The 26264-nt window shown below is 54.8% G+C and overlaps 3 protein-coding genes across 6 annotated transcripts in view; 1 reads left to right on the top strand and 2 right to left on the bottom strand.

Annotated features, from left to right (window-relative positions):
* Nucleotides 1–898: 898 nt before the first annotated feature.
* On the bottom strand, nt 899–5695 carry RPS18 (ribosomal protein S18). Its single transcript, XM_072987962.2, has 6 exons — nt 5542–5695; nt 3137–3235; nt 2605–2691; nt 1843–1944; nt 1357–1448; nt 899–1012 (listed from the first exon to the last, which is right to left on the bottom strand). The coding sequence occupies exons 1-6, from the start codon at nt 5671–5673 to the stop codon at nt 937–939; spliced, it is 588 nt and encodes a 195-aa protein (XP_072844063.2). The 5' UTR covers nt 5674–5695; the 3' UTR covers nt 899–936.
* Nucleotides 5696–6007: 312 nt separating this feature from the next.
* On the top strand, nt 6008–17191 carry VPS52 (VPS52 subunit of GARP complex). The gene is made up of 20 exons (XM_072987340.2): nt 6008–6155; nt 7246–7327; nt 7902–7954; nt 8058–8133; nt 8319–8386; nt 8761–8936; nt 9522–9672; nt 9877–9977; nt 10301–10433; nt 10644–10701; nt 10983–11116; nt 11457–11612; nt 12472–12590; nt 12998–13121; nt 14094–14189; nt 14691–14798; nt 14927–14992; nt 15410–15521; nt 15690–15808; nt 16842–17191. The coding sequence occupies exons 1-20, from the start codon at nt 6141–6143 to the stop codon at nt 16986–16988; spliced, it is 2094 nt and encodes a 697-aa protein (XP_072843441.2). The 5' UTR covers nt 6008–6140; the 3' UTR covers nt 16989–17191.
* Nucleotides 17192–18107: 916 nt separating this feature from the next.
* Nucleotides 18108–26264, bottom strand: part of COL11A2 (collagen type XI alpha 2 chain) — an 86659-nt gene continuing 78502 nt past the window's right edge. For all 4 annotated transcript variants that reach the window (XM_072987129.2, XM_072987127.2, XM_072987130.2 and 1 more), the window contains 9 exons: nt 25269–25376; nt 24907–24960; nt 24758–24793; nt 24581–24634; nt 23353–23638; nt 22322–22434; nt 21563–21631; nt 20186–20446; nt 18108–19629 (listed from right to left, as the gene is read on the bottom strand). In XM_072987129.2, the coding sequence (XP_072843230.2) occupies nt 19483–19629; nt 20186–20446; nt 21563–21631; nt 22322–22434; nt 23353–23638; nt 24581–24634; nt 24758–24793; nt 24907–24960; nt 25269–25376 (1128 nt within the window). In that variant the 3' untranslated portion in view covers nt 18108–19482. The remainder of the gene's footprint in view (nt 19630–20185; nt 20447–21562; nt 21632–22321; nt 22435–23352; nt 23639–24580; nt 24635–24757; nt 24794–24906; nt 24961–25268; nt 25377–26264) is intronic.

Genomic DNA, 26264 nt, shown 5'->3' on the forward strand with positions numbered 1-26264 from the left:
GCAGCTGTCACTGTTCTACAGACAAAAATAAAAACCCACACTTGCTGAGAGAAGCTTGGAGCCACTCAAATAGCAAAAAGAGGAAGACAAAATGCAGTTAAAGAGAAGGGACTGGGCTGGCTCTGGGATCCATGTGGTCCGGGCGTCGTCACCAAATGAGCATTGGAGGATCTGAACCCCCTTCGCTCTTGGCCGTGGGACAACCCAAATAACGATCTTGACCAACAGAGAAACCGGTTTCTAGTCCCAGATCCCCTTTCGATTTTGCTGGAATAACAGCCCCTCAGCCAGGAAAAGGGGAGAACCCCAAACACACCTGTCTCCAAAGTCGGAGCCACCGGTGTGTCTTGCTAGACTCATGGAAGAGAAGCTCACCCAGCCATTAGCCGCTCGGGTGCAAAATTCTAAAGCTAGCAGACGAAAAATGCGTCTCTCTTTTAGACCCCCCCCCCCAGGTTACTCAACCCCCTCAGCCAAAGGACCGTCGGCTTCTCTGAGACCAGTTTTGATCATTCAAAGGCTTTTTGGCTGAAACACAAGCGGGTGGCCCCGGGGCCTTTCCACGCTAATGCTGTGCCCCTTTGACATGAAACCTCCCACAGAGAGGGCGGGTGCGTCTGAAGATCCCTGCAGCACCCAGACATGGCAAGACGGAGGCAGCGGGCCATCCGGAAGGTCTTCGGAGAATCCCTTGCGGCCCATGACCCAGGCAGAGAGCTAACCGAGGGAAGAAACCACGCAGGGGGGTTATAAACATCCCCCCCGCCCCCACTCCTCATAGCTCCAACTTTTCCTCTTGCGTCTGCATGCCCCTCTCCGAGTCTACCAACTGCTCACCTCCCCAGTCCTAGGTGGCATGAGAGAATGACCCCACGAACAGCAAAAGATCAAGACAGAATGGGCTGAAAATAGCACTTTTATTTGCATATGAACCATCTACTTCTTCTTTGAGACCCCCACGGTTCTGCCACGTCGGCCGGTGGTCTTGGTGTGCTGGCCACGGACTCGGAGGCTGCAAGGGGGGGCAGGGGAAGAGAAGAACAAGCAATGGCAAGTCAGCAAGGCAGGAGAGAAGACAAGCCCCCTGGACCATTCATGCCACACCCCCATTCCCCACCCTTTTCATTCTTCCTCCACCTTCTGCAGACCCCCCCCCCCCCCAGCGTGGAATCCTTCTCTCTCCCCCGCTGGTTCTTCTAGTTCACCCACAAGGCGGCATCTGACCCAATTTGCAGGAACTGAGCCGTAAGCAGGTCTTCCTTCACTTATCCCCCTTCAACCTTGGCACCTCTTCTAAATCCCTCTCTGTTCCCAAGCCCCTCTTGGCACCTCACCCCGACTCTCCCCGAGACTCACCCCCAGAAGTGTCGGAGGCCACGATGGGCACGGATCTTCTTCAGGCGCTCCAAGTCCTCGCGGAGCTTGTTGTCGAGGCCGTTGGCCAAGACCTGAAAGGAGAGTTAAGCCTTCAGGATAAGAAACTGTCTCTCTCCCCCCGCCCCACGGTCATGGGGCATCCCTTTCTCCAAACGGAGCCTCTGGACCCACGGGACTAGGAAAGTAAGTCTTCTATTCCCACGTCTCCTCAAGAGGTTTTGCTGGAAGAGAGGTGTGGGTTAAAAAGACTTCCTTTCCTAGTCTCGTGGGTCCAGAGGCTCCACTTCCCCACACCTGCCCCCAATGTCCTTGGCCTGCTTAGGTTTCAAACCTTCCAACCTGCTCCGTCATCCTTGCGGAGTTCCTCATGATGCCCTGAGGGCCTCCCCCCTCCCCCTCGCTTCTCCAGCCCCAGGGAGGAACTATCCTCCACACCCAATGCCGGAGAGGGGCCTGCCAGCTCACCTGGCTGTACTTTCCGTCCTTGACATCCTTCTGCCTGTTGAGGAACCAGTCTGGGATCTTATACTGCCGGGGATTCTGCATGATGGTGATCACACGCTCCACCTAAATGGGACGAAAAAGGGCAGGGAGGGGAGAGCACAGCCGTCAGCCCTCCCGAACAGCGTTCCTCACTCAATAACAGGATCCAAAAAGGACAGATTCTGGTTGCTATCAAGAAACTGTCCCCTCTTTTTCTGGCAGGGAAGGCGAAACAAAGTTCAGGACGAACCCCACTTCCTAGATACTTGAAATATTTCTTGTGAAGTTGTTTCAAGAGATATTTGGACAGAGACCTCGCAACTTTTATGCTACTGCCTTAATATTAAAAGTTTTTGCTCCCCCCCCCAAAAAAAGCAAAAAGCAGTCCGAGCCATAAAAAGTTATTTTGACAGCTCTACAAACCAGCTAAGGACACACTCTCTTTACAAATTAAGGACAGGAACAAAGCACGCTGGAAATCAAAGATGCTAGGCTGTCGATTATGATGTTGTCCATAACAACCTATCACAGTTTGGCCTGGCAAGGAGGTCAAAGGTGAGCCAGGTGGGTTCGTCGCTGTGGCAAGGGTGAGGAGAAGGGGCTGAGGGTGGGCCACAAGACCACCGTTAAATGGTGCCACGCAGGCGGGACCAGCCAGCTCACAAATCCAGACCCCAGAGGAGGAGGAGGAAAGGAAGATCCGCAACCCCGCCCCCTTGTCGTTAGCGAAGCTGCTCTCCTCACCTCATCTTCTGTGAGTTCGCCGGCCCTCTTGGTCAGATCGATGTCCGCTTTCCTCAGCACCACGTGGGCATAGCGCCTGCCCACGCCCTGCGGGAGGGAGAAGGGAGACAACACGGTCAGGTGAGGAGGAACAAAACTGGGCAGATCACCAGAAATCCTGCGCAGCCTTCAAAATGTCAAATAAATAAATAAGCAAAATGTTTCAAGATGCTCTGCATGATTGCAAACCATTGCCCGCCGGTCTCAAAGAGGCATCTCTTTGCTCCACCTCTGTAGGTGTGGGTTTGTCAGGGGTGTGTGTGAATCCCAGAATGGAGAATCATGGGATCCGTAGTCCAAAAAACACCGCCCATCGCATGCCTCCTCGCGGTTCTAATGCCATGGAAAGTCAGCCCATCTCCACTGGCCCCCGAAAGGCCTCCTCCTCACCCCCACTTCCAAGTGAGGCCAGAGGGGGAGACCCAGCAGGCCAGTTCCCCCCCCAGCCACCCCCCACTAGTGCCTGGTTCGGTCACCCCACTTCCTCACAGACCTTGATAGCCGTGATGGCGAAGGCGATCTTCCGCCGCCCATCAATGTTGGTGTTGAGAACACGCAAGATGTGCTGGAACTTCTCTGGGATCACAAGAGACTTTTGGGGGCGGGGGGGGGAGAAGCAAAGAGAAAGGCAGAAATTTAGTAAGAACCAGGAATGGGGGGGGGAAATATCGCCGATTCGTACTCCCGCTGACTGTCTTCGGCTCGAGCCTTCTATAAAGCCCTCCCCTGAAAGGCCAAGAGGGCCTGGCTCATTTTTTGGCCTTCCCTGCCTAGGGAAGGTGCTGCCAGAAAAGACTGCCGGCCCCAGTGGGTGCAAGTGACCCTCCTGTCCAAACACGTACACACAGGGAAACAGGCTCATTCTCTTCACCCCACAGGACAAGCAAGGAAGGCAGGGAGACCATTTAAATCAGGAGAGAGAAAAGGATTCCGTTTGAATTCCTCACACTGCCAAGCCAGACCAACAAATCCACTTTTGCGGGTCGACGGAACTCCTTGACTCATGAGGTTAGGCTGGCCTCTGGCTTACGGCCCTTCCACAACAGCTGATAATCTTTTCTTGAGGGATTGGATCTTCATCTCCCAACACCATTGTAGTTTTATTACTTTCACCGTGTGGTGCAGCCTGGTTTTTAAGCCCACTTCTTTTAACTCATTATCTTTTAAAAACCTTTTAGAATGCATTCTATTTGACTGACTTATTCCGCTTTTATATCGACTTATTAATCCAAAGTGCTATTCCGGGCAGCGAACAAATAAAATCAAACAAGAAATAACAATGAATTAAGCAATAACAAAGATAAAAAGGAAAAAAAAAATCAACTCCAGCATCGCAAACACAGGAAACAACAACCCATAATGCTGTAAGCCGCCCAGAGACCTTTGGGTAGTGTGGGCAGCATATAAATTAAATAAATAAATAAAATAAATAAATAACAGGGAGGGTGTTTTGAAAAAAAAAAGATCATTTACTATTAAGGTCTTCATTTACTGTCCTTTCAAAAGTGCATTTTTCTACACTGCATTTTCCCTGCAAGAAAACTGTAAGTCAGGTGATTTTTTAAAAAAATAATTGTTAAGTGTATTAGCGGGCAGAAGATTCCCACGCATGACTGTATGGCCCACTAAGCTGGATCGGAGGTGGTCACAGGCGGGGATCCTAAAAGCCACCTGCAGGATCACTTCTCAAGCACTCTTCACACCCCAATCCGATGCAGAAAGGCTTTTACCAAAAAAAATCAGCTGACATCCCAGCCCTTTTTATCAGCCACCCACCCACTGCCTCAGTTTCCCTACCCTCACCCTGGGAGCCTGTGACTTAATGGAGCTGAGGAACTCCCACAAGGTCCTGTCATAAGCATCTCGGCTGAGCTCATCTGCAAACTCACTGTTGTGGCTTCCTTTAGGGACTTAGTCCATCTCACATTTGGTCTTCTTTCCCTGCTGCATTCGACTTTTTTCCCCTAGGGTGCCCCATATTCTCCCAAACTGATTTTTTTTTTTTTTTGCACTTTCACAAGATGGCAAGGTAAGCCAGTACTGCTTTGGGGGCTGACCATCTAAAAGGCCTTTTAAAAGTACCCACTGTTAGCTCCCAGGATGGGAAAAACAAATGATTTCTTTGCAACCACCTACTCAGAGTCCTACTCTGGCAAAGCTAGCCTACCTTGCAGGGTCGTTGTGAAGACATACAAGAGCAATAAATCGATATACAAGAAGCAACCAAAAAAGTTAATTACAGCTTTTTTTTCAACATTCCCAGTATCTATCCCCATAAACTCTCAAAGAATATTGGGAGCAACTACTTAAAATGCATTATTCATTATACATTTACTGTACTACCCTTTTCAACATTTGCCTGTTAAACTTTAGTTTTTGAATATCTAATTATTTCAATAATTTAATTTACACCCATTAACCTCTATTTTTCCTGCGATTTATTTTAATAGCAAGCTGCCCTGAACCCCTTTTTTATTCTTGCAATACTTTTAATAGCTTATGATTCATTCCCTCCTGCATTCTTATACCTCCCTTATCCCTCTAAAAGGTTTTCGTTTAAAGTAAACAGTAGTTCCAGCAACGATTGCCGAAAAAGTTCCGTCTGGGAGTGGAATACAATCATACAACATAAACAACCTCGAAATGGATTTTTTTTTTTTTTTTTTTTTGCAAAGCAGACGCGCCATTGATTGCAGTGCAATGATCGGGCGCCCCAGAGAAAAAGGGTTCCCCCCTCCAAAAGACCGGCCCCCCTTCCCGGCCTCAATAACCCCCCGACGATGGAGCCCAGGCGGTGCCCTCCAAGCCGAGCCGCCCCTTCGGCCCCCCAGGATGGCCCCCGCGAAGGATGGCGGAGGATTCCCGGTCCCCCCACCCCGCAAAGGCCATCAGACTCACCATGGCGGCGACACCACCAGCACCTCCGCGCTCTTGCTCCTGCCGGAAAAAGGAAGTCGGATGGGCTGAGAGCCTCGCTATAAGACCCTCCCACTGCAGGACGCTAACTTCCGGCAGAGGCGGAACGGCCATCTTCTTTTCTATTGGATGGAAGGGGGTCTCCGGCTGACGTCAGCCTGGAAAACCGCTTCCGGTTTAGCCTAGTCTCTATTCCCAGCTGGGTGACCATAGATGCAAAAATATAGTAGACCCGCAATCGCAAGGCCTTGCCAGAGGGAGGCTGGGGGGGGGTCTCGAGGGAGCTCAGCTTCTGAGACTTCAACTCTCAACGTACTGCATGTCAGTCTATATTTTCTATATCTACGGACATGTGGGGGAGAAGAAACCTCCGTTGAGGGGGTGGTCGCGAGGCACTTCGGGACTTGTAGTGGCGGTCCGCCGTTGTGCCTTAAAAGGGACCGGAAGTGGTCCTTCAGGGAGTCCCGGAAGTGGCGTAGTGGGGGCCGGGCGAAGCTCCATGGCAACCTCCGGCGGGGGGGTGGGCTGACGAGGAAGAAGAGGAAGAGCTGCGGCGGCACCGACAGCTCCGCTCGGGAGACATGGAGGAAGAGGAGGTGGGCGCGCCCAGGCCGGACGGGTTAAGCTCTGGGACCGGGTCCATTTCCGGTCCGTGGGGGGACCAACTTCCGGTATTTCCCCCCAAATGGGTTTGGGGAACCGAAGGGGGGGTCGTCGGCCCGGTTTTGCCCTTTCCTACCCCCCCTTCTTGTGCGCAGCTGAGGAGGAGCCTCCGCCCTTCCCTAGAACCGGTTTTGTGGTGCAATGATACACCTGTTGGGTGTCTGCCTGCGTGTGCCCTATCCTAATCCCTTCCCAGGCCTTGAAGGGCTGCATATTCTCCATTTCCCCTTCAAGGGCTGCCTTGGGGGAATAAATGTCATTAGCAAAAGTTAGCAGCAGTTGCGGGGGGGGGGGGCGGGGAGAGAATGAAAGCTGCCCTGTTGGATTTCTGCCCGCCCATCCTAGCCACTAAAAGCCTGCTTTAGGGGGCAGAAAATAGCATTAACAAAAGACAGACGGGAATACGGAGAAGATGCCAGTGTTGGATTTCTGCCTGTCTGCCCTGAGCCATTGGTTTCAATGCGGGCTTTAAGTAATTTAGAGGAATTGTGTAGATGCAATTATCAAGCATTATCGTTATGTTACATCTTTTTAAACTTATGGCAGCTCTGATAGTTTCCAATGCAGATGAGACATTTACAGAAGGGGGTTTCCCTTCGCTGCCCCCTCCCCTATGCGTTTCCATGACTGAGTGGGGATTTGAACCCAGCTCTCCTGAGTCCTGGTCTCAGTCGCTGTATCCACTCCACCACACAGTCTCTCACCCAGGATGAGAGTGAAAGGATATCAGACGGGAATCTTGCACCTGTGGAGTTTTTCTCCTAAAAGAAGCTGCTTTAAACGGCCATCTTGCCACTCAGTTGGTGTCGTTCTGCCCCGAGGTGTCAAAAGGTAGCAAGTGCCAGAGAACAGAAGGGAGAAGCGGAAGATGCACCAGTTGACCTTCTGCCTGTGTCCTGACACTCTTCTGTCACTAATTCGCCCTCCCCATTTCCCCTCACCCTCACTTTCCTAAGTCTTCCCTTCGGCCTGACCCCGCCGCTCCGTCTGCAAGGGGGTAATTCTGCGCCTGCTTCTTTTTAGGGCCCCGCTGAGGAGCCCCTGCAACTGAATTTACGGGAACTGGACCTGACCTCGGAGGAGTTCATCCTGGATGAAGTGGACAGTAAGTTTACTTTGTGTGTGTGTTTTTCCTTTCCCCTCCTTTCTCTCTACATGTTCACAAGCTGTGTATACCTACTTGGTGGGTTTTTTTTTTTAGAGTGGCTGGGTGGGGATTAATAGAGTCCAGAAGAGGCTGAGTTTTAATTGAGAAGAAGACCGAGGAAGAAGCCATAGGAGAACCTGACGTTGCCCCTCATTCCACCTGATCCTTGACCTCCGCTTAAGGGTCACAGCTTGGCCTCCTCGGACGATGAGGGTGCTTGGAAGCTGGCTTTGTGCTGGCGGCCACCCTACCGATCACAGAGAGGTTGTTGCTACACTTTCTCAAGCACTGGAGAGTATAAAAAGCATTCCTAACCATGAGGTTTTGGGAGTTCTTGCACTAGAAATCCCATAGTTCTTTATTCTGTGCCTTGCACAGTTACAGACGCCTCACTTGTTAGAGCTTGGAAATGGGGCAAGACAGCCCTGTGAGGCTACAGCATTTTCTAGATTCTTTATGTCGGGGGAGCTGTACGGAAGGGGATATTCCCCCCACCCCACCTGCAACTGATTGTTTTGTTCCCCCCCCCCAGTCCACATTCAAGCCAACTTGGAGGATGCTCTGGTGCAGGAGGCCCTAAAGACGGTGAGTGGGTGAGGCTCCCGTGGGGTGGCGGTGGAGTGGGGCTTGTTATCCGGGACCCTCCTCTCATCTCCCCATCGGCGTCTTCTCTGCTTTCCTCGGACAGGGGGTGGATTTGAGGCAGTACTCCAAGCAGGTTGAGCGGGAGCTGCAGCAGATTGAGAACGCCTCCATCAAGGATTGTATCCTCATCTGGGACCGACGGGGGTAGCTGGTGGGGGCTGGGCTGGGCTGAGACCCTAAAAGGCTGTTTCAGGGCAGGGTGGGAGGTGGCGCTCCCCTTGAACGGGGGGGAGGAGAGTGCACCCCCCCCGCTGTTGCTTACGCTTCTTCCCCGCACGGCCAGTTTTTCTTAGCCCCAACCCAGACATCAAGGAAAGCAAGAACATCGCCTCCTTGCATACGCAGATCACCGCCTGCGATGCCGTCCTGGAGGTAAGGCGATGCGCCCTCCCCCTCGGGAGGTACTCTCCCCCTTGCCCCTTTCCATGCAGTTGGCAGGGTTAGGGTCACCCTGCCAGGTGGGGGAGTTCCCTGCAAGCACCCTAGGAGTGAGGGGGTAGAACTGGGGCTCAACTTCCTCACCCACAAGTCCTTCAAGGACTTGAAGAGGCCAAGCTCCTGAGCCGGGAAGAGGGGTTTTGGGGAGGGGGAGGTTAGGGTTTTGCCCCAGACATCCCAGCTCCTGGAGGTGAATGCTTCTCTGCTGATGTATGTGTGGGGGTCTTTTCATTTGTTCCTTCCTGCTGGGTGGTTGGGTTCCTGGGCTCCCCTTGTTCCTAACACCAGGGTGTCCCTCCCGTTCTCAGCGCATGGAGGCCATGCTGAGCTCCTTCCAGTCCGACCTGAGCAGCATCAGTTCAGAGATCCAGACCCTACAGGAGCAGTCGGTGGCCATGAACGTCCGCCTGCGTAACCGCCAGGCCGTCCGGGGGCGTCTCTCCCAGCTGGTGGATGAGCTGGTGGTGCCCAACCTCATGATCAGGTCTGCCTTTCGCTGGGAAGTAGGCGTGAGGGGCAGGGGGCTGGTCTGGCACAGGATGCTTTTCCCTGGTGAGGTTGTGTTGTCATGGGCCATAAAGTGGTCTCTGACTTAACGACCACCCAATGAATGAGCCATCTCCGAAACGTCCTGTCCTGAGTAGCCCTGTTCATCTCTTGTGTACTTAAGCGTCTGGCTTCCGTTAGAGATTCAATCCATCTTGCATTTTGGTTTTCTTCTTCTCCTGCTGCCTTCCGCCTTTCCCAGCATGATTCTTGCATTGAGCACAGGGTTGGAGTCGATAGCCTTAAAGGCCTCTTCCACCTTCACTGTTCTGTGATCCTTTTCTTCTCCAGAGAACCTGGCCTTTTCATGAGGTGGTCAAAAGTAAGCCAGCCGTCCTCCTTGGTGAGGCTACCCTCAGATCAATTTCCAGCATTTAAGGACATTCTCCATTTGTCTTGAATTTGCTGTGTTTTGTTTTGAGGGATCAGGCAGCCGGTGCGTGGGTGGGTGGGAACAGCTAATTATTTGGCCAGGGGGGTCTGTGTGTCACTGTTAATCATCTTCTGCCCCTCCTGACCCCAGCACCATCCTGGAGACGCCCGTGATTGACCAGGCCTTCCTGGAGCAGCTGCACGAGCTGAACAACAAGATCAATGCCGTGAAGGAGCAAGAGTTCCAGGAGACCATGGCCTGCACGGACGTGACCGACATCCTGGACAAGCTGAAGGCCAAGGTGAGGTTCCTCGGGTCCCCGGCTTCTAGTCTGGTCAGAACCTTCGGCTGCTTTGTTGCCCTTCCATGAGAGGGTCCCGAGGACTGAGAGTTTCTCACCCATCCCAAACCCCCAGGGCAGTCGAGGTGGGTCACGATTGGGCCTTGAGGTTGAGTCCACCCGGGGCCTTCATAGACCGTCGCTTGCTTTCTTTCTCCCTGCCAGGCGGTGGCCAAGATCCGGGAGTTCATCCTGCAGAAAATCTACTCTTTCCGCAAACCCATGACCAACTACCAGATCCCCCAGAACGCCCTGCTCAAATACCGGTAGGCCTTTGGGCTCCCTGTCTGGCATGCCATTTGGTGGCACCTAGGAGCACCGTGTGTAGGAGGAGCGCTGCCTTGCTTTCTTCCAGTCAGGGAGAGTTTCAAGAGGGTGATCTCCGACGCTCCTCTTCGGGGATGCCGTCTTTGATCTGGCGTGTGTCTGTCCTCCAGCGCCATGTCGGGGACCGGAGACCGCCTCTCTGTGGCCCTGGCGCTGGGCCTTCTGGCTTCAGTCTCTTCGGGTGGGGAGTGGGAGGTGTGGTGGGGGGAAAGGGGGGGATCTCCTCGCCTGACCTCTCTCCTCTCCCTTTCCTCGAGGGCAGGTTCTTCTACCAATTCCTGCTGGGTCACGAGCGCTCGGTGGCCAAGGAAGTTCGCGATGAGTACGTGGAGACCATGAGCAAGATCTACCTCAGCTACTTCAAGTCCTACACCAGCCGCCTCATGAAGGTGCAGGTGAGGCGTTCCACACACGCACGTACGCATGCACAGAGACCCCCTGGGGCAGGGAAAAGGTGCCTGTTCCCACTTTGGCCAAGCCTTTTTCCCTCTGGGGGAGCGGGCGGCTTTTCTCTTGCAGTCTTGCTGATTTCTCTGCTTGGGTTTGCTTGGCTGTGTGGCTTCTCTCTCTCTCTCTCTCTCTCTCTCTCTCTTTTCCACTTGCAGTACGAGGAAGTGGCCGAGAAGGATGACCTCATGGGGGTGGAAGACACGGCGAAGAAGGATATCCTTTTTTAACCTGCCGGCTCAAAATTGTGGACGGGAGGGGTTGCAAAGGCCTGCCTGCTTCTCCCTCCCTCCCTCTCCAAAACTTGGCTACTGAGTCGTGTGGGTCATGCTGAGGGAGGTGGTGGTGGGGAATGATGTCTGCTGTGCTCCCCACAGCTGGGGGGGTGAGGATGGGGAAGGTTCCAAGGTAGACTGACTGGGCCTGCATTCCCCTTTCATGGGAAGGGGTTCGGCCGCCCAGCCGTTGTGACCCTTGACTCGGCCGGGCCGCTGCACGCTTCTTCTCCAAGCCATCCTTGCGAAACCGCAACACCATCTTCACGCTGGGCAACCGAGGGAGCGTGATTGGGAGCGCCGAGCTGGAGGGCCCCATTATCGTCCCCCACTCCGCCCAGAAGAGCGACGTCCGAGTAAGCGGGGGACCCTTTCCTCCTCTTCCCTAGTCTTTTCCGCCTTGGGTTTCGTCGTCTTGCCCGGATTCCATCCGGAATTGTCCCATTTTTGTAGGACGACCTGGTGGATTTAAGCCAGGAGTTCGAGTGGAGCAGGAGAAGGGGAGATAAAAAGGGGGAACATGTGGAGGAGTCTAAAAGTACTGGTTTGAGGAGCGGCTGCAGAATGGGGGAAGGGGAGATGGGTGGGCCAAAAGGGAAACTGGTCTCTTGGGCTGTGGGAGATGTCATGCAAGGGGCTGGGTCTCCTTGTGAGTCAAAGCCCCTCCCCACCATCTCTCTCTCCCCCCCCCTCCAGTATCCTTTTGAGTCCCTCTTCCGGAGCCAGCATTATGCCTTGCTGGACAACAGCTGCCGGGAGTACCTTTTCCTTTGCGACTTCTTCCTGGTGACGGGGACCCCAGCCATGGACCTCTTCAACGCCGTGATGGGCAAGACCCTGGCCATGTTCCTGGTGAGTCCGGAGAGGAGGGGAGCGCCAGGAGTCTGCAGGGTCCCTCCGGGGGGACGTTCACAAGCGACCTTCTCGCCTTTCCCATGCACTGTTGCCTCTCGGAAAGGAAAGAGGGGTTTGGAATTTTTTTGCTGGGAAATCGGTCCCGGTCTTGGATCTTTATCCTTTGGGATCGGGACTCGGCGTCTCAAGGCAGGGCTGGGAACAGAGGGAGTTGCCCGTTGAGCACACGGTGGCTGCGATCCTATAGCTCGGGGTGGGCTTTCTCTACGGCTGCTGGGAAGGGCATTTGAAAAAGGGTGAGAATTCGGGCTGGAGGGGGAGTAAGAAGGGTGGGGAAGAACAAACCACCCCCCCAGTGAAGAGGAAGCAGCTCTGTCGGTTAAAGAGCAGCTTCGTGTGGTGGACGGGAACAGAACAAGTAGACTGATGCTCTAAAAAAAATTAGAGAGGGCAGTGAGGAGGAGGAGCAGCATCTCACGTTTGTGGTGATTAGGGTTGTGTGCCCTCAAGTCCCCTCTGACTGACAGTGACCCCACAAACGGCTGATCTCTATCTAAAACGTGGCTTCCCTTTAGGGAGTCAGTGCATCTCGTATCTGGTCTTTCTCTTCTCCTGGCTGCCTTCCACCTTTCCTACCACGATGATCTTTTCCAGAGAATCCTGCCTTCCTCTATAGACACTCAGTTATTATCAGGCGTGCCACCCTCGTGCCCCTGGTGCTGACAAGAGCGAACCCTCCTGGTCACCCAGGTGGGAGGCAGGAAGGCGGTCCCAAAAGACATGCAAGCAGGCGACCGACCCATGGGGCTGCTCCGTCATATGTGCGTGTGTGTATCTCTCCCCCCAACACTGGCAGAAACACATGGACGCCTACGTGAGCGACTGCTACGACAGCATCGCCATCTTCCTCTGCATCCACATCGTCCTGCGCTTCAGGGCCATCGTGGCCAAGCGCAACGTCCCGGCCATCGACAAGTGAGTGCTCCCACTCTCTCTCTCTCTCACTCACCCTCCGTCCCACTATTTGGCAACTTTTCCTCTTTGAGACAACCCGGGGGGGGGGTCCTTTCCTGCTGACTGTGGCCCCACTTCCTTCATTCAGAAGGCAGCCAGCTATCATCAGCTGCAGCCCCAGAAGAAACACAGTGCTCCGGACACCACCACCACCCCGACGATGGTGGCCCTGTTGGAGGGCATTTCCTCCCCATCCACCCCCGCCTACCCCCCACCCCCAGGTCACCCACACCCTGCTGGTCTCTAGTTTCAGTTCCTTGAAGGTCTGTAGGCTGGAGATGACCCAGAGAAGCACTGAACATGGCGTTGTCCTATACCCCCTTTCTCTCTCTCTCTGCTCTCTCTCCACCCCAACTCCCACCCCACAGGTATTGGGACACTTTACTGGAGATGCTGTGGCCCCGTTTTGAGCACATCCTGGAACTGAACATCCAGAGCATCCAAAATACGGACCCACAGAAGCTGGGCTTCCTCGACACCCGGCCCCACTACGTAAGCCGGGGTGGGAGAGAGGAGGGGGAAAACTTGGCTTCACCCCACTGGGTGTCTTTTGTTCTGGGGAAGATCCTTGCCCCCCTTGGCAGGGGTTGGAAAGGGGACTCGGGGGGGGGAATTCTCTTCCCTGCCTTCTGAAGAGGATATTGCTTGGTGGCCTTGTGGAACTCCCTGCCACAAGATGTGGGGAGGACCACTTTCTTCCCTGGAGCTTTTTGGAAGAAGAGCCAGGGAGGTGCATTTCCTGTACGGTGGGTCCCCCACACACCCTATTTAGCTATTTCTAACCCATTTTCCATCAGGGCAGGTAGAATGAAATAGAATCCTATCAAAAGAAGTTAAACTCGTTCCCTTAATATGGAATTGCTGAAATAGTACAGAGCAACTTCACAGTTCAGTAGCTTTAGTAACTACAAAGCAGTAGCTATAATAAAAATATAAGAACAAAGAAAACAAACTGGAGCACTTTACCACATAGAGGGTTGTATTTTTGCCCCCCACGCACTGAAATGGACAAGAGCAAAGCCAGGAAATGGAAGGGGCAGAAATTACCTTCTGATGCTCCTAGGTACTAAAATACTAACCCAAAAAAGGCAGATTTTCATTTGGGATGGGCAAGTTAAGGAGATTGGTGGGGCTCCCACAGCTGAGGAAGGCCTTCTCTGCTTTCCTCATCATGGGCTGCCCTCCCTACTGGGACCTCCCCACCACCACCACCACCACCACCACCACCACCAGCAGACCTTAGCGACGGTGGGGTGTATAAAGGAGACCCCCCTCCCTTGAATATGTGGGCCCCGAACCATTCTGGTCCGTAAGACTCCTCATGAGTGTCATGTCTATTCTGGGGTCTTCCTGATGGGCTGGGGGGTGGCGGGACGGGGAGGAAGACCCCCCTCCCAGCCCCCCATCTCTGGACGTTATGGGGCAGTGTCTCCAGACCCCCGCCTCTCCTTGCTGTGTCTCTAGATCACCCGCCGCTACGCAGAGTTCTCCTCGGCCATCGTCAGCATCAACCAGACCTTCCCGCACGACCAGACCCTCACCCTCCTCGGTCAGCTCCAGGTAAGAAGGGGCCTGGGGGAACCTCCTGATTCGCCTCTGGAGGGGGCTCCTCAGGGGAAGGGTTTTGGGAAGCCCGATTCTGCCAAAGCAGAGGAGATTTGGCCACAGGCAAGACTTTGAACCCCGGGTGGGATCCGGAGTGCAGGTTCAGTCCCTGGTCTGGAGGGTGGGGGGGTCGAGGGGGGCTGCATCTTTGGCTGATGCTGCTTTAGAACAGCTGGCACTGGATGCCCTTTCCCAGCTGCGGGCAGAGCAGTGCGGGATAAGGGACTTGGGATGGGTGGGAGAGCTTCTCCCCCCCAGGTTGGATCTTCTAGGGAAGAGCAGAGAAAGGAAGCGGGGGAGGAAGCGGTGTCGGACGCCTGGATCTGAGCCTGAGATATATGGGTCAGGTTGGAGGGAGGGGATGGGGGGACTGAGTCTAGGGTGTCTTGGAGTTTCCGCCCCCCTCTCCTCACCCTTTTGCTGCCTCTTGCCTTTCTCCTCTTCTCCGCCACGCAGACCGAGGTGGAGAACTTCGTCCTGCGAGTGGCGGCCGAGTTCTCTTCCCGCAAGGAGCAGCTGATCTTCCTCATCAACAACTACGACATGATGCTGGGGGTGCTCATGGTGAGCGGGGTGGGGGTGGGGGTGGGGACAGGATAGGAGAGGGAGGGGGAGGCCTTGGGGGGATCCAAGGTCCCCCGCCCACCCACCCACACCCGCATCCTCTTCATGCCCCTGGTCCTCTTTGCCAGGAGCGAGCAGTGGAAGAGAGCAAAGAGGTGGAGGGGTTCCAGCAGCTGCTCAACGCTCGGACGCAGGTAAGTGAGTCGGCGGTGGAGGCGGGTGGCAGGGACCCGATCCTTCCCCTCCTCTCTCTTTCTGTGCTACTCATGAGCAGAGATCCCTCTTCTCCAGGAAAGGGCTGCTCTTCCAAGGTGGGAGCAGAAGCGTTCCCCAAGGTGGGGCTGGCTGGGAGAGGCTTCAGGACAGAATGAAAATGAATATTATCTCATACTAAGAGAGAGAGAGAGAGAGAGAAAACCCACAGTGGTTCAGCCCCTGCCTTCCCACAAGAGTTCGGGAAGGCTCCTCGATCCTGAGGACTAGAAACTTCTAACGAACGCAGAGCAGGACAGAGGGGGGGGGTGATTTGCCAAAATTATAGGGTCAGAGAGGGACAGCCTCTGTGCCTTGATGGGGTGCTCTTTTCCCGCCGATGCTACTGCCTCTCCTAGGAGTTTATCGAGGAGATTCTGGCCCCGGGCTTTGGGGGCATGATCGCCTTTGTGAAGGAGGCGGAGGCGCTGGCGGAGCGGGGCCAGCTGGAGCGACTGCGCGGGGAGGAAGGTGAGTCCCTCTCTCCCCATGGGGGGGTCAGAGGAAGTTTCTCTTGAATGTGGGGAGCAGGGGGGGTGGCTTTCAGCCCCCGCTCTAGAGATGTCCACCCAGCGTCTCTCTCGGTGGTGGCTCTTCCTCTCCCTCTCCCTGTGCCCGCCTTCTGCCCCCCCCCCACAGCTCGGGTGACGCAGCTGGTGCGTGGCTTCGCCGGGACATGGAAGTCGGCCGTGGAGTCCCTGAGCCAGGACGTGATGCGCTCTTTCACCAACTTCAAAAACGGGACCACCATCATCCAGGTGGGTCACACCAGCCGGGGGGGCGGAGAGGGTGGGGACCTAAGGCCGTGTGTGTGTGTGTGGGGGGGGGGTCTGATGTTCTGAACCCGGCCCTTGCAGCAGCCACGTGGGGAGTCCGTGGAGTGGGGTAAGTGGCCAGGCAAGGTGGGGCTGAGTGGGTCGCGAGGGGCAGGATTTCCACCCTGGCCATGTTTGCTTCTTCTCCTCTGGGCCAGGTGTCCCCATGTTCTGCTCCCCCTCCCTCCCTCCCTCCCTCCCCAGGTGTTTTAGACTATAACCCCCATCATCCCTCATAATCCCCAGTCGTTCCACCCGGCTGCTAACTAATAAGGTATGCATTTAAAGGACTGGGTAGCTTTATCTCTCCAGGCTCTGTGGGGCAGAAGCAGGCCAAGGAGTGGCTCTCTGGATGCTCTAGGGCTGCCCCTCCCAGCACCCGTTTCCCCCCCCCCATGGTCTCCACTGGCTGGGGATGATGGGGTTGGGGGTGGGGTGTTCATTGGGCGTCCCAGCCCCCTAGGCCTTGCAGCTTCAGGAAGCGAGGAAGGAAGGTGGGGATGGGGGGGAGAAGGACCCTTTTTACCATTCTTCTCTCTCTCTCTCTCTCTCTCTCTCTCTCTCTCACACACACACACACACACACACACACACACACACACACACACACACACACACACACACACACGTGTTCCTCTGCATCACCACTTTTCTGCCCCTCCCCAGGGCCTCTTGGCAGCCAGCTTGTGGGGGGGGGGTCCAGCCTCTGCTAGCTGGCATGGCCAGAACTGGCAATGGGGTGTTCTCTCCCCCAGCCCCTGCTATCCTCCTAGCCTTGAAAAGCAGCATGAATCTCCAGGGGTCCAGTGGGGAAGGCGGCTCCCTAGTCCGTGGGGAGCTGGAGGGTCTTGCTAGGATCCTGGCCTCTTAGGGACCCCCCCGGGCTCTCCCTTAACCCCCTTTTGGTGATGCGTGCCAGTCTGGAAGGGTCTAACGAGGGGGGGGGCTTCCTTTCTTCTTCCCCTCCCCTTGGCAGGGGGCGCTGACGCAGCTGATCCAGTACTACCACCGCTTCCACAAGGTCCTGGCCCTGCCCCCCCTCAAGGCCCTGCCCGTCCGCTCGGAGCTCATCAACATCCACCACCTGATGGTCGAGGTGAAGAAACACAAGCCCAACTTCTGAAGGGAGGGGGGGCGGCTGCTGTGGAGGAGGAGGAAGAGGAGGAGGAGGAAGGATTCCGGGGGGGGGGGCCGTCCGCCCGCCCTTCCCAGATTCCTCAGGGAAGGGAAAAGCAGGACGCCAAGGCCAGATAATGGAGAAAAGCCTTTATATTTCACTGTCTCAGCTGTTGCATTTTTATGGTGGTAATAAAGCCTTTAACCATGGCAGTGGTGGTGGTGATGATGATGATGATGCAACAAACACACAGGGTGAGTGGAGGGGGGGTCTGCATCCAGCCTGTGGCTCAGGCAGTTCCCCCCCCATCCCAGGGTCCAGCATTGGCTCCCTGGTCTCGTGTCCTCAATGGAGAGAGGGGGGAGGGTGGGACGATCTCCCCCCCTTTTTTTTCCACACTGGGGTGTGCATCAGTACTAAAACCTTGTGCTCGGGCCGTCCTGCCTTGTGCGCACCGTGAGCAGGCAGAGACTCGCTGGAAAAGTCAAGAACGCCAGGAAAAGCTGCTGGCCGCAGGATGAGAGGAAGACCCAAAACACGAGAGGGACTGAGCGCATCAAGGAAACCACAGTCTTGAGTGTGCACGAGCGCGGAGCAGGGCCATTGGAAGACGCGACATTCTGGTGGTCACTCGTTCATAGGGGTGCGATCCTTCAGAGGTGACTTGATGGCATGGAACCACCCCAGAAAAAGAAAATCTACTGGTCTAAGCCAGTGCTTCCCAACCTGGGGTCCCCAGATGTTATCGGACTACATATTCCAGGAGTCCTGGCCAGCACAGCTGAGGGTGAAGTGAAGGCTTTTGGGACAGTTTGTGGTATCCTGGGTTTAGCACCAATACCATCCCACCTCCCGGCCTCTTTGGCTTCCTTTCAGTTCTGCAACGGTCCTTTTAGCAGCGGGAATTGAAATGGCTTCTCCCCCCCACAAGCAGATTTATTATTTATCCAGGCTGTCCCTCTGGAAGAGACAATGGAGAGCCATAAACTTTACAAAAGACACCCCCCCCCCCAAATGGTGGTTTTGAGACACGTTTTAAAAAGCCAGAAAAAGAAAAGGTTTCCTGCGAAGGTTCCAGGCGGGCAAGCGGAGAAATCAAAAATAAACAGACACACAGAAAGCAGCAAAATTATAGATTATCTATTACACAATACAATTTTTCCACATTTACTTTACAAAACATTACAAGGATCGCCTGCTTTTCAGCACCGGGAAGGGGGGGTACCCTGGTTGCTCTTTAGAAAACAAAAAAGCAAGAGGGGTTTATAGGGCACCCCCCTCAAAAAAAAAAGGAGACCTTTTCATTTGCAGGCGGCCAAGAGGAAAAAAACTTGAAAAAAAAAACCATTTCAAAAAGCACCAGAAAATAGAGGTGAATCTCACTCCCCCCCCCCCCGCTTTGGCTTTCTTACTTTTAAAACTAGATTTAAAATGCGTAGGCAGGAGACAAAAAATAGTCTTTCTTCTTATATTCCACTCCTTTAAATAATATAATTAATTTAATTTTCTTTCTTCTTCTTTTTATAAAAACAAAATAAAATACACAGTTCCTTTTCTCATCTTTTGGAGTGCTCCTGGAGCCCAAAAAAAGGCATGTGGGGGAACTTTTTTTGGTGGCTTGCAATGTGGGGGAGTTAAATTGGGGGGGGCATGACGGAGGTGGGGAGGGGTTGGCCGATGGACTGTCTGAATGTCCCGGGCTGGTACCCGGGGGGGGGGCTTTCCTTGCACGGTGGGGTCACTTTTCCAAAATCCCCTCTGATTTCCCCGAGACTGGAGATGTGTAGGCTTCAAAGGTACTTTCTCACCCCCCCCGGTGCCCCAGGATATTAGGGTGCCCCCCCAGGCATGGAGGGGGAGGGGGTGCTGCCTTCGGGACCCCAGCTGCACGGTCCTCGCCCCTCCGGCTATCTCTTGAGGTAGGAGAGACGGAGCACCGCGTTCATCCACGCCAGTGTTAAAAGTTGGGAAAAACGCAGGGGTGGGGGGTGGGGGGTGTAGCCGGATGAAGGCTGACGGGCCGCGCTCCCCGCCCCGCAAAACCTACAGGTCTTCAGCCCCACCTTTAGGTCTGGTTAGTGCCCCCCCTAAACCGGGATGATGGAAACTAGGGTTGCTATTGGGGAGGGGAGGGGGGTTGCGACTGCAAAGCCCATCAGCCACTGCAGGATAAAAGAGGTAGAGGATCCCATGAGCCTCTAGACAGTGGGGGGGAGAAATTAATTGGTTCCAAAGTCTCTTGGTCTCCCTTTCTTCTCTGCACCGTTGCCTCCCCTCTGGGGAGGGGGGGGTGTTGTAGGGGTGGCGGTGCCCCCCAGAGGGCACGGCTGTGGCTGGCGCTGGAGGATCCGGATGCGTTCCCTTCGGTCCAGGCGGTGGCAGGAAGGAGGGACGAGGAGGGCTGCCCCACTGAAGGCCGAGAGGAAGGCGGGGGGGCAGAGAAGTTGGGGTGGGGTGGAAGTGGGGGGGGAAGAGGCTCAACCGGTGGAGGGGCTTCGCTCTAGCCCAGGAAACAGACCGGCCCCACCTCGAACCCAAACCTCTGGTTGGGCTCTCCAAAGTCCGTCACACGCACGTCCAGCAGGGGGAGCTGCTCCACCAAGGGGGTGTTCACCTCCAGGACCGTCTTGTCCGCCCCCTTCCGCACCTGGGTGGACAGGTAAAAAGGGGGGGGAGAGAAAGAGACAAAAGCTCAAGGTGGAGGAAGGAGAAGAATAGAGGCCCTCTGTCTTTTGAGGAAGGGGGGGGGATCCCACGGTATTCTCCACTTATAAAAAACTCTGGAAGGTTTTATAAATTTCCATAAGTTAAAATTGACTTGAGGGCATGCAGGTGTTATTATTATTACGCTCAACGAAAACAGAGAGTCCCCTCCATTTTGCCCTCCGGTAGCCAAAAACTATTCTTAACAAATTATTTCTTAATGAGGGGATGTGGGTGGGGGGGATTTGAATGACTTTAAATGACTTTTTTGGGGTGTGGGAGCCCCCAGTTGGGGGCTAGAGGGACCAACGCTTTGCCCACGGTGGCACCGAAGCTGGCGGGGAGGCCGAGTTCAAGGAAACCGGAACATTTGGCTTGGGCTAAAAAAAGTTCCGTCATCTTTCCACACTTTGAAACGCAGCTGAGCCTGCGGAACGCCCCTGCCACAAGATAGGTCTAAGAGGGCTTCCTGCTTTTAATCCCGCTCCGGGCAGCCTTACCGCACAGCCGTCCGCCAAGGCCTTGATGTAGGGGCTGTTGTCGTAGCTCATGTCCTCATCGTTGGCCCCCAGGAAGCGCAGGGCCCGCCGGTATCCCCCCACCGTGGTGCTGGAGGCGCCGGCGGGGGGGTCGCGGCTGTGCCAGGCGGCTGAGCGCTGGCAGTGGTAGGTGAAGTTCTGCCGGGCCGAGACGCTCAGCAGCCGCAGGAAGGTCAGCTGGACGACCCCCAGGGGGTTCCCCTCGGCGTCCACATAGGAGAACTGGGGAGGGGAGGAAGGAAAGGGGTCAGGAGGGGACGAGGGGGGGCGGATTAGCCCTCTGGGGTCCATGCCATGCGCTCTAGACCAGCTCTCGCCCAGCGTCATGGGGTCCGTCCTCTGCCAAGCCCATGGTCCCCACCCATCTGTGGGCAACCAAGAAGCCCTTCTTCTGACCTCTGGGTGCTGAGCACCACGAAGCATTCACCCGGGCCGTCAGGAAAACCCTCCACGTCCCGAGGAAGTCTACCTCCTCCATGCCCAAGGGCGAGATCAAGCGCCAGAGCCGCCTCCACCCCCCCCCCCCTCACCACAGCCCAGCTTGCCGGCAATTTCTCAGCCCCTCGGACTTCAGTTCACCCTCAGCCTTTTCGATGGCAATCTCTAAAGCGCCCTGCCCCGCATGTCTGGGCTCAGGCACACAGCCGCTTCGGACTCCCCAGACGCACCGCAGGGCCACCCGGTTTCCCTGGAGTGTCCAGGGTGTCCCGTCAAGCTCAAAGCCCGAATTCCTGTGCCCCCGGTTACTCAGAACAGGAGTGCGGAGACCGCAGGGCAAAGGAGAGACACAGAGAAACTGAGCTGGAAGGGTCCCGTGAGGCCATCCAGTCCAACCCCCCCTGCTCGATGCAGGAATACGAGTCAAAGGATGTCTGCCGGGCGGTTGCCTTAAGTTCCTCTTGAGCGCTCACCACCTCCTGCGATTCCACCGTCATACTCCTCTCAACATTAAGGAGTTTTGTTTTCTCTGTGGTTCCACCTAACTCTGGTTTCTTGTAGCTCACCTCTCCTGCACTCGGGGATGACTTGGGAACAGATCCTGCCCCTCCTCTGTAGGGCACGCCTTTCCAGTCTTTGAAAAGTGCTATCGTGTCTCTTCTTTTCTTAAGGCTAACCCTTCCCAGTGCTTTCCGTCTTTCCTCCTTCTAGGGCTTGGTTTCCAGCCCCCCTGACCCTCCTGGTCGCCCTCCTCTGAACTTGTTCCAAGTTGTCAGCATCCTTCTTGAAGGGCGGTGTCCAGGACTGGGCACAGGATGCTAGAGGAGGCCTCACCAGTGCTGAATACAAAGGGGGGGGGGTCGGCATTTCCGGCCAGTCCCATCCCCCCGGCCTGCTCACCTTACTCCCTTTCTGGAATTGGCTGAACCAAGTTTCCGGCGTCTCCTTTTCCCACGAGGCCATAGACACCTGGACGGACAGACAGAAGGACACAGAGAGAGAGAGAGAATATGGAGCCATTTGCAGGTCAAACGTTTAGCCAGCCGCTCATCTTAATAGAGCCGCCTCCCAGCCCTACTTTTCTTCAACTGAAATGTAGACAAAGTTAAACTCCTCAAATAAAACCAAGGCAATTCAACCGGTAAGGTTTCTTGAACTGAGTCCCCCTTTGTCCCTCCTGCAAAATGTCAGCCGGAGCATCGGTGGGACAGGATTCCTGAAGGGGCCCACCCGTGAGTCCTCTCTATTTGCCATTTTGAAGGTGTATCTTCTTGGGGGTGGAAGTGGGGGTTTTGGGGGGGAGGGGCTCCGACAAGCACAGCCACGCACTATTTGAAAGAAATCTTTGGTCTCCCTGAGTTAAATGCAGAGTTTTTTTTTTTTTTTTTGTAAAAAAACAGGTCTGTAAAGTGTGCATAGCTCAGATTGGCTGATGTCTGTGCCATCACAAACCCCACTTTTTCCCCAGAGTCCTATCTTATTAGAAACTAAAAAAAAAAGATGGCACTTTTTTTAAAAAAAGTTTAATCGGTTGCTCTCAAGGGAGGAAACCATTGCCCGCAAACATGTTACATTTAGGCCTTCCTCCTCTTGAACCCGCTCACGTAGTTCCTCCCTTTGCAAGCCACTCTCTCTCCCTCCTGCTCAGCTGCTTCTTACCTCTCGGGTCTCTTTGCTGGGGAAGACGCACGTCTCGCCTCCGGCCGTGAAGTTACAGTAGACCTTGAAGGAATCCCGTGCGCAGCCCTGGTTGGGATCGATCCAGTATTCGCCTGGAAGACAGGATTGAGGGACACGGGGGGGGGAATCAAAAGGGCTGCCCCCCAACTTCCGCATTGCTCGCAAGTCCAACCCAGAGCAGAGTCTCTCTCACACATACACATACAAACTCTCTCTCTCTCTCTCTCTCTCTCTCTCTCACACACACACACACACACACACACAAAACTTGGGCACCTCATGTCATTTACCACTGGAACTTAATTTCTGCCCCCCAAAAAAGATCAGCCTGGCCGAATCTGGCAAATATTCTGGGGGTCTCTCTCTCTCTCTCCCTCTCTTCTCTTTACTGTGCCAAATATTTTCGCAAAGACCCGATACAGATATAAACGCGACACACCCTCTGCAGATGTGATTCTGAGGAAGTGTTTTACACCCAGAAGAACATTCTGGCTTCCACACAAGAAAAGCCGAGTGAGGTAAGACTAAAAGAGCTCCTTCTCTGGTCTGGCTTTCGTATTTTTAAGGCGGCACAATGGCAAAGTCCCCTTCCTTTATCACAGCCACATCTGCTTTGTGCCCTGCTCCCCCCCCCACTTTACCCCCTCCAAAAAAAGAGAAAAGAAAAGGAGAGGGAAAGGATTCGCCCCTTTCTGTACCCCACTCCCTGCAACAGAAGCGAAAATCACATCCGCAACCTAGATGCATTTTCCCCTTGTAACGAAAAAAAAAAGCCAGAAATTCTGGCTTCTATTAATCCCGAGGCAGAAATACAGCTTGGCTCGCTGATCTGAGTTATCTCTTTTTGTTCTCCAAGGCCCGTTCCTATCTGACCCGTGTTCTTTCCCACGGCCTTCTGGACAGAGCGAGGATGGAGGCGTCTGGGTGAACCTCCTTCCTGGTGGGGGCACGGATCGGAAAAGACGACCGGGATCAACCCGCCCACCCATCCCCTGCTCACACCCACGCACCGTCCGGCCACTCGGGATGGCAGAGCTGCAAGTCCTGGCAGGTGCGCCCGGGGCTGTCCTGGGTGCCCAGAGGTTTCCTCATGTGCTCAATCTCCTGCCGGAGGGAGTTGAGCGAACCGTAGATCTCTTCCATGCCCCCGGAGCGCGGCGGGTGGCCGGCCGTGTCCGAGGCCATCCTCTCTTCCTCCTCCTCCAGCATGATTTGGCTGCCATCTACGTTAACCGAGCGCTTGTTCTTCTTCGGCCTCTGAATGGGCAGCGGCTGGATCACTTCGCCCGGAGGGCCCTGGGAGAAGCGGGGAGCAGAGGGGGCATGAGACGGGCAGAGAGACGGAGAGAGAGAGAGCCAGGTGCCATTCGGACCCTCTGTGCTACAAGAGAGCTCTGCTCAGTTCCCCATGTTCAAGCCCTCCTGTTGTGTCTGATTTAAAGGGGCGGCGTGTCTCAGAGACTGATTGATTGATTGATATTTGATTTGATTTGAGTTTTATACCGCCCATCTGGATAAGAAACATCTGCCTGAATCCTGGCGCAGTGACTGCCAGTCAGGGCATCAGGTTCAACACACTCATCGTCTGACTTGAACGGTCCACTCGCACAAGAGTGTTGGCCTGTATTTGAGTGCAGCAATTTAAATTTACGTTCTCTTCCTCTCTGTCACAGATATAGCGGATAAAAATGATGGGGGTAGGAATCCTGAAGCCAAAAAACAAACAAACCATATGTTCAGAGAAATCTGTTTCTAGAAGGAGTGCTCCTTCAACTGGCAAAAAAGGGATGTAACTGTGAGAGTAATAAAAATATTAGAAGAATCAGCACCGGCGTGATCTGGATTATTTCTGAAAGGTAAACAACAGCTTTTGTTGAACATCTAAGTCACACATGTTTTAAAAAGCCGGTCACGTGAGAATGTAAGAGCAGGAAAACCACATATTATTTAAAACAGTTAGTTAATTAAACCGAATTCATTGCCCAGAACTGCGGCCCCTTTAGCAAAACTGTACAAACGTGGCTATTTCTGAGACCTTCGAAACCCCCCGTCTTCTCAGGGAGAGGAGAACCGCTTTGTACCCTCAATGGGAGGATCTCAGTGAAGTGAGACCCACATATTTCTAAGGAATTCCAATCGAATTATTCCTCTCCCCCCCACCTGATCTCTTTCGGCACAAGGAGGAGAATGGAGAAGAGAAGGCTGATCTATGGGGCTAAGGAGGGGGGGGGCTCTTACCGGCATCCCGGGGGCTCCAGGTGCTCCACGCTGACCCTTCGGTCCGGCTTGACCCTAAAAATAGATGCCCCCACACCTTTAGAGCTGCTGGGAGGGGCCAAAAGAGGAGACCCCAGCCCTCTCCTCAGCCTCCCCAGGAAGGACACAGATCTCTTGGGGGGGGGCAAGCAACCTTACCGTGGCTCCTTTCGGACCTTGGGGTCCAGGGGGGCCCTGAGGAAGGAAGAAGACAAGAGGTCAGGGGGAGTCACCCCAAAAGGGAGCTGCGGTGGAGGGGTGGGATGTCGGGGGGGGAGAGAGAAAGGGGAGAGATGGGGGCTACTCACAGGAAGTCCAGGTTGCCCTGCGGGGCCAATGGGGCCGGACGGACCAGGGATGCCCTACATGCGAGGTGGGGGGGAGAAAGAGAAAAAGGATTCAGAAAAATGAGCATCGTCTGACAGACCCTAGGAAGCAACGCCCCTGACCCCCCCACGCCTTCTTCCCTGGCCATCACGAGGGCCACGGAGATCATACACACACCAGTCCTGATTCCGCATGCACACACACACACACACACTCCATGGCTGAGCCGTGGGGCCCCTCTTCATGGGCTCCCAATCCGTTCCGTCTACCAGAACCCGCACACACACACACACCCCATTTCTGCCAGACACCCCCCCCCCGACGGGCCTCCCTCGGCACTTACGGTGTCTCCTTTCGGTCCCTTGTTGCCTTGAGGGCCAGGCAGGCCCCGGTCGCCCTTCTCCCCTTGCTCCCCGGGGGGTCCGATCAGGCCGATGAGACCAGGGTGGCCCTGTGGGGCAGGGAGAAGGGGTGGAAGAGAAGAGAGGGGTGGGGGTGGGGGTGGGGGGGTTACCAGAGCTGGACTGGGAAGACCACCCGCCAGTCTGGAAGCTGGGAGCGATGGATGGACTTCGGACCTCGATCCCCCCACCCCACCCCACCCACCCCAGCTGTTTTGGATCAGGTCCATTTCACTCCCAAGAGGAGTCTGGTCTATATGCTGAGATGTGTGCATATGTGTAATTTTTTTGTTTTTCTTTTAGGAGGGAATCCCCCCCAATCTAAATTTTGAGTGTAAAGGACAGGCATCGTGTCCTCCGGGACCCTCCGGTGGTCCTCACCTCTCAGAGGCTGAGAGGGGGATTGGGAGACCCTCAGCCCAGATGGGAAACCACGGCTGGGTGCGGACTGTGAGGAGCGGGGGGGGGGGGGGGAGGAGGGAGGATGTCCAGGTGGCGCTGAGCCTCAGATCAGGATTCTGCCCCATTATCGGCCTGATCTGAGTCCCATCCTGCTCTGGATAGGTGAGCTGTGGAGGTTCCCCGCTTGGCAGATGGCTGGACTAGATGACCTCGAGGGGGTCTCCCTTCTGACTCTCTAGTTGTACGATGCGCTCGATGTATTGCTCTTTCCAGCTCCTCCCTTGTCCTGCCTCTTTGCTTCTGCCTTTCGGAATTCTTTTTTTTCCCCCTACATTCCCTGACTCGGCTTTGTTTACTAAACTTTACTGAAACGTTGCTACACTGTTGCGGGGGGGGAGGTATGGAAGTTTGATTCCTGTGTATGGGCTTTTATTGGGTACAACATGGCACAGTTCTCCCCCCTCCACCTCGCCCTATCGATCGGCACTTGCAAACCTCCACCACCTGCACAGAATGGTTTTCAGAGATACACAGAT

Source organism: Pogona vitticeps, chromosome 2 (genome assembly GCF_051106095.1).
Source record: "Pogona vitticeps strain Pit_001003342236 chromosome 2, PviZW2.1, whole genome shotgun sequence".
In the NCBI taxonomy this organism is placed as follows: Eukaryota; Metazoa; Chordata; class Lepidosauria; order Squamata; family Agamidae; genus Pogona; species Pogona vitticeps.

Coding starts and splice junctions, on each gene's coding strand:
- RPS18 (XM_072987962.2), bottom strand. CDS start 5,673: ATGGCCGTTCCGCCTCTGCCGGAAGTTAGCGTCCTGCAGTGGGAGGGT. Junction 2,692..3,136: donor TCGCCATCACGGCTATCAAG/GTCTGTGAGGAA, acceptor TCCCTCCCGCAG/GGCGTGGGCAGGCGCTATGC. Junction 1,945..2,604: donor GCGAACTCACAGAAGATGAG/GTGAGGAGAGCA, acceptor CGTCCCATTTAG/GTGGAGCGTGTGATCACCAT.
- VPS52 (XM_072987340.2), top strand. Junction 8,937..9,521: donor GTGCCCAACCTCATGATCAG/GTCTGCCTTTCG, acceptor TCCTGACCCCAG/CACCATCCTGGAGACGCCCG. Junction 11,117..11,456: donor CCCAGAAGAGCGACGTCCGA/GTAAGCGGGGGA, acceptor CCCCCCCTCCAG/TATCCTTTTGAGTCCCTCTT.